Raw genomic sequence first — 6,733 nt, forward strand, 5'->3', positions numbered from 1 at the left:
CAAAGACTGTGAATGGCTATCCAACTACAGAAACAGTTTCTCCTCCCTTGGTGTTCACACCTCAACTGCTAGCAGAGCACCTCACCCTCCCTGATTGAACTAATCTCGTTATCTCCACACTGATTTATACCTGCCTCTGGAGATTTCCATTACTTGCATCTGAAGAAGTGAGGTTCTTACCCACGAAAGCTTATGCTCCCAGTACTTCTGTTAGTCTCAAAGGTGCCACAGGACCCTCTGTTGCTTTTTACAGATTCAGACTAACACGGCTACCCCTCTGATGCTGGATACAGTCCACCTAGAGAGTGCCCCATCTCTAGATCTGGCCTTATTTTTCACTTAAAGTCTCATCAGACTAAACTTGGCTGTTCCTGGAGTTTCTCCTCCAGCACCTCATAACCTCTGTCTCTCAGACATGCTCAACCCTCTCCTATTTAACCAGATTATAGCTAATTGGATACCCCTGAACTAATGTATGTACTTTGCAAAAGTACCTCCACACTTCTCTGCAGGGTTGAAGCACCTGGCAGCAGGAATGACTAAGCAGAAGAACCCTGTAACCCCATGCACAGCCCTAGAAACTTACACCTGTTGTATACAATATTATGATTCCATTTCAAGGTCAAAAAGAAGAGTAAGATGGGCTGCATGCATGAAAGCAAATATCTTCAATTGCATTAGACCCGATCCTGCTCACATTAAAGTTAATTACCACACTTCATGAGAGCCATGGGCTTAAGTCCTAAACAAAAGCAATGAACACTTTGATGCCATGTATGAGGCATAGGTTCTGGAAAAACTCCATTGCAGAATTGAGTGGAGATGTCACATGATATGCCTAGGTTCTAAAGGTAAGAATCATCTTCATGGACCCTCAGTCAATAGTTCATGAAACAGCAGCAGCATCTGCCTATAGGCAAGAATTTGCAGTGGTAATCAATTCACCCAAAAACCTAACCTAACCTACGCTAGGATTCGAAAAGCTACCCAATACCAACCCCTTTTCCTATCACCTCTTGACCGAGTAATATAGCATTACACTTTAAACAACAGTTACAGGTGAAGTTCTTCACAGAAACTCTATTTCTGGCAAGATGTAAATTTGGCAAAAACAGAATTCAGTCCTCCAGCATAAGCCAAAATTTTAAACTTTTTAATTTTAATTAAATATTAGCAGATATACAGTTTGAATTTGTTTCCTACTTTGGAATTTACTACTTCATTTCATAAAGGCATCTTATTTCTTGGTTACATTTCTGCTAATATTTAACATACGCAAAGTAACAAAGTATTTTTAAACTTGATATTTTAAATCTACAAGCCAAGAAACTGATTTGTGTGTCCCATGATAATTGGAACACAATCTCTTAGCACACAAGCACTATGAAAGGGACTTTTTGACACAGCATAGACCCAAAGATAACCCTATGATTCAAAGGGTTGCTATTTCAAATGGCCAATAAAATAATCATGACCAAGTATAGACTAACCTCTTGTCTAATACAGACTGACAATCTCTCTGTAACTAGCACATCTTGTTTGCAAAAAACTGCTATCTTATATAAAAGCAACAGCTGGGTAAAGAAAACCCACATATTTACCGAATGCTTGAAGTTTGCCAGAGTGGAAATCATTTAGAAGGCTCAGAAGTCCCCTCTCCATCTCTTGCACATCTGATACATCTGTGAGAAAAGAGTGCTGTATTGGAGCTGCCTGTGCCCCTTTCCCTTCCCCTCCTGGAGGTTTGGCTTTTTCTTTTATTCCTCTGAGGAAATGAAAGACATGTAATTTTACAGAAGAGACTACCTTCCTCTTTTTGCTCCTGCTGAAGAAGTGCAATGAAGGACTATCCTAGAAATCAGCCTTAAAAGGACAACTGTAGTGAATGTACATCCTTAACTGCACCATCAAATTATAAAGTATGGATCACAAATTTTACCTAAATATAAAGTGATCATATTGTGAAGCCACTATCTTGACAATCTGATAATACAAAGCAGGACTCCAAGAATCTGCTTTCTTATTACCATTAGAAAGCACAGTATCATCCACACGTTTTCCTTTTAAAAGTATTAAGAAAAACTTTTTGATTTCCCAATACTTTGATAGGAAGCAGACTCCTGGAACTCTACTTGGCATCAAACTAGGCCCCTGGGTGGGGAAGTAAATAACAAGGCAACCACATTCACTGAACAGATATTAAAGCAGTAACAGGTATTTCTAATGTATACATTCATATTAGCTAAGATTTTATAACTTGTCACTAGTTTTATTTTTCTTCCATAAAGCTGCATGAAAAAGTTAGCCAAGCAGACACATTCTTAAATACTCTGCATACAATGCACACTCACACAAGTGTGGAGAAACTCAAGTGAATTCAATCTTTTTCCTCAACTATTCCATGAGTAGCTTATCCTGATGTAAATACAGTTTTGTTGGCTGAATATAACCTGCAACTACTACTTTAGTTTAGAAACTGCAATAAATTTCCATATGACCACCCCTTGTCAAGTCAGGCTAATAGCTTGGCCATCCACAGAAATGATTCATATATAAAAATAAGTTTAGGTCATATTTAACAACAACAAAAATATCAAAGTGATTATATTTCCCCCATATCTTGCCATATGAGGAATAATCCTGTTGTGTATTTTAAAACATTATTGAGTTGCACACAATGATAAATTTTAGTCCATTCTCACGTCAGCTGCAGTTACTGTAGATTTCTAGAGCGGTACATCTTGCATTTTGGATAATATAATATTTCTAGAGAAAACATTTTTCCTGAAATGCAATGGAGAAAGAATATCTACTGCACTTCTGAGTGTCAGATTCAGCAAGCTCTGCCATTCTGCTGATATTGGCACCTCCACACTAGATCTCAGTGCAGCACTGATAAAGTTAACTACTACAAAGATTGCTTAAGAATTTTGTTCTCAACCGTATTCTCTACCCACCTCTGCCTATATGCATTAGTTCACTGTTTAAGCTCCAGCTAATACTTTTAGGCCAATAATCCCAACTGTCTCTCCTTTTCCCACCCTCAATGATTTGTAGAATATTAGGAACTTACCTTTTTAACTTTGGTCTTTGTGAATTTGCTTGTGGTGCAGGATTTGAAAAAGCTGTACTTTTACTGACCGGCACAGAATTTTTCTTGGCATTAGTAACCTGAGTTGGGTGACTACTGGATGATTTGGGGCTCCTCCTCTTGATTTTCCTTTCTTCCATTTCCGCTGGTTAACTATTGCACTCAGACTAATTTCTTATCTTATGGAAGGAATAAAATAGTTAAATATCCATTGAAAGGGGCAAACGAGTTATTTATTATAAAGAGCTGTAGTGATGCTCAGGCGTATTGTATAAGAGTCTAGTTTTTAAACCCCTCACAGATCAGCAGCAATTGCTTTATCTAAAAAGGGAAATCTTGATTTTCAAGATAAGCTGGCAAAGCCTGTAAGAGCAGCAGAAAAATCAAGATCACAAATCTAGAACTTCCAAGTCAGCTGGAGCACCGCTAGTAACTAAACTATTCTACTACACTTATTTTCTGTTACAGTAACTCCTCACTTAAAGTCGTCCCGCTTAACGTTGTTTCATTGTTACATTGCTGATCAATGAGGGAACATACTCATTTAAAGTTGTTCAATGTTCCACTCTTATGTTGTTTGGCTGCTTGCTTTCTCCACAGCTGGCAGCCTCCCTACTCCCCCCTCTCCCTCCACAGCGCCTCCCGCCCGCCGGCAGACCCCACGAATCAGCGCCTTCCCCCTCCTCCCCTGCCTCCTGCCCGCGGAAATCAGCTGGCATTTTGGAGGGGGGGAGAGGAACGAGGACTCGGCACGCAGGCTCCCCCTGCCTCCCGAACATGGCAAGCCAGCTGATTGCCCCGGGCCGGAGAGGTAGCCTGCGCCAAGTCCTCGCTCCTCCCTCCTGAACGCTGCAAGCCAGCTGATTGCCCTGGCAGGAGGGAGAGGGGAGAAGCGAGGACTTGGCGCGCCTCCCCCCTCCCTCCCCTGCCTCCCGAACATGGCAATCAGCTGGCTTGGCGTTTAGAAGGGAGGGAAGAAGGGAGAGGGGAGGAGCCAGGACGCAGCGTGCGAAGTAAAGGGGATGGGAGAAGAGACAGGTCAAGGGTGGGGGCTTGGGTGGAGTGGGCAGGCTGAGGATTGAGCCCCCCCACCCCTGGTGCTTGCAGAGTAGGGGAAGCTGCCCTGGAACCTAACCCCTCCCCCCCCCCCCTTTACATTAATTCTTATGGGGAAATTGGATTCGCTTAACATCATTTCACTTAAAAGTCGCATTTTTCAGGAACATAACTACAACGTTAAGCGAGGAGTTACTGTACATGACTGGTGTGTACTAGAAATCACCCTTTCAGACACTCTTACTCAATTATAGACTAAGTAGAATAATCAGAGATGACTGAAGCAAATTGTAGTATTATACAATGCATTAATATTCTAGAAATAACATATGTACCCAAATATTTTAAAACCACATCACTATGTATTTTATAACAGCAATAATGAGCTTGGTATATGGCATTTCCTGGAAATTAATGACTAGGTGGAGCCTGTGCCCCTACAGCTGCTCTTCAATCTTTATTAGTTAATTCTGTCACTTCCTCAAAGTAGTCCTTCAGCAGTTAAAAAAAAAAAAACAACTCACACTGAAAGCACATGGGATCAGAGTAAGAAAACTGAAAAAAGTAATAAGCCTGTTCAACTGCCACACTCCAGATGCTTTCCAGTTCTACTTTCTGCATAGAAGTAGCAGCATGAGCATTACATAAAAGCGAGCTGATATTAAATGTAGCAGTAAAATAAAAAACAGTATAACAAACAGCATTACTTCATAGTCAATCTACAGCTGCCTTATTGTCAATGGAGAAAAACAGAAGAGGAAAAAGCCAGTCCCCTTTGCCTCTTCAAACTTCTCTACTCCTCCCTCATTTTACATCGAAACTTTCCTCTGTCCCACTTGGGGTTTTTGTTATTCATTCTTTCCTTCTCATGGCCAGCCCTTATTTAGAAGGGAGCCGCCTAGCTGAAACTCTATCTTCAGGGTTGACACTGACACCATAATGCACTGACCCAAGCCCGCTGTTTTCTTTCACTATTTATAATTACTGTAAATTGATTAATAAAAATTAAAGGAATTGGGGATGAAGCAGAAACTTTGGACACAGAAAAATCTTAATAGCCTGATTGCATAGGAGTGTCCCTGTAAGTTCATACTACGTGCCCAACCATCACAGAAACATTGGCTTCAAAAGGCATGAGAGCAAGGCCAGCAGTTCTGCAGGGCACATACTGTTCTGGTGTGATTGCATTCACAGGGTGAGTGAGACATCCTGACACTGCCCGTGGATGTTGGTTTTGGCTCGTTTTGTGCTATGTCTGGTGTGATGCCATTTACCTGACCCCAAACTCAAAAGCCACAAGTCAGATTCATAGGTAGGGTTGCCAACTTTTGAATCCCACAAAACCGAACACCCAACCCCTGCCCCTTCCCCAAAGCCATGCGCCCTGCCCCTTCCCCAAGGCTCTGTCCCCCCACTCACTACATTCCCCCTCCCTTTGTGATTGGCTCTCCCCACCCCTCACTCACTTTCACTGGGCTGGGGCAGAAAGTTGGGGTGTGGGAGGGGGTGAGGGCTCTAACTGGGAATGTGGGCAGGAAATGAGAGGTTGAGGGAGTGGGGTTGACGGTGCAGGAGGGGGCTGTAGGCTGGTGCAAGAGGTTGGGATGCAGGATGGGGCTCTAGCCTGGGGCCCTGGCTTGGGGTGCTGGCTCTCGGGTGGGGTCAAGGATGAGGGGTTTTGGGTGCAGCCGGAGGGTGGGGCGGAGGGATTTGGAGTGTGGGAAGGAGCTACGGGTTTGAGGCAGGGGGAGGGGTGCAGGTGAGGGTGGCTGCTCATGGGGTACAGGCGCGCAGCCAGGACAGGTAGGGACTAGCCTGCCTTACCTCCACAGCACTGCTGACTGGACTTTTAACAGTCCAGTCGGCGGTGCTCACCGGAGGTGCCAGAGTCTCTTTTCAACTGGGTTTTCCAGCCCCAAACCAGACCCCTGGCCACCCTATTCGTAGGCGATGGGACTACAGGCGCTACTGCCCCCACTTAAAGTGGTTTCCATCATCGATGGGTTTACAGTTTGGTTCAATGGCTCTCAGCACCCCCACTATCAACACAGCTCCAGCGCCCGCTCAGACTGCGCCCAACCCCGAGAGCTGCACCGGGGCGTGTTGTGCATTACATGGATACACTACACGGCAGCGCCTGTCCGGCAGAGGGTTTTGGGGCCCGGACCACGTCCCCCCGGCCCGCCCCAGGCCCTACCTGCGCAGCTTCCCGTTTCACCGGTTTCCTAGCGTGTTTAGGGAAGTGACGCACTCGTCACGTGAGAAAGCAACGCCTCCTCATACGACCTTCGGTGGGCGCGTCGTGCATTGTGGGAGCGGGAGTGCAAGCCTCCCCCCTCCGGCGCACAGCTCTGTAGCCAGGCCTGTGCCTGAAGAGCGAATAAACTACAACTCCCAGAATTCCTTGCGGCGAGAGCCGGGAGGGAGGAAAAAACGAAACGGCCGCTCTGTGGGGGTGGGGCCAGGAGTGTCCCCGCCCCGCCTCATTTTAAAAGGGTTTGCTCCTCTCAAGCCTATGGGGCGTGTCCTTCGGAGAAATGCGGCCTCGTCGCCAGGGTTACAGGGAGGGGTTCAGCGCGCCCCTCC

General features: G+C 45.0%; 1 protein-coding gene across 1 annotated transcript in view; it reads right to left on the reverse strand.

Moving 5' to 3' along the window:
- CCDC28A (coiled-coil domain containing 28A) overlaps nucleotides 1–6,533 on the reverse strand; it is an 11,120-nt gene extending 4,587 nt beyond the window's left edge. Inside the window, exons 1-3 of the mRNA XM_034765541.1 lie at nucleotides 6,345–6,533; nucleotides 3,074–3,270; nucleotides 1,602–1,765 (exon numbers count right to left, since the gene is read on the reverse strand). Coding sequence (XP_034621432.1) covers nucleotides 1,602–1,765; nucleotides 3,074–3,231 — 322 coding nt within the window. The 5' untranslated portion in view covers nucleotides 3,232–3,270; nucleotides 6,345–6,533. The remainder of the gene's footprint in view (nucleotides 1–1,601; nucleotides 1,766–3,073; nucleotides 3,271–6,344) is intronic.
- Between the last annotated feature and the right edge of the window lie 200 nt (nucleotides 6,534–6,733).

Source organism: Trachemys scripta, chromosome 3, assembly GCF_013100865.1.
Source record: "Trachemys scripta elegans isolate TJP31775 chromosome 3, CAS_Tse_1.0, whole genome shotgun sequence".
Lineage (NCBI taxonomy): Eukaryota > Metazoa > Chordata > Testudines > Emydidae > Trachemys > Trachemys scripta.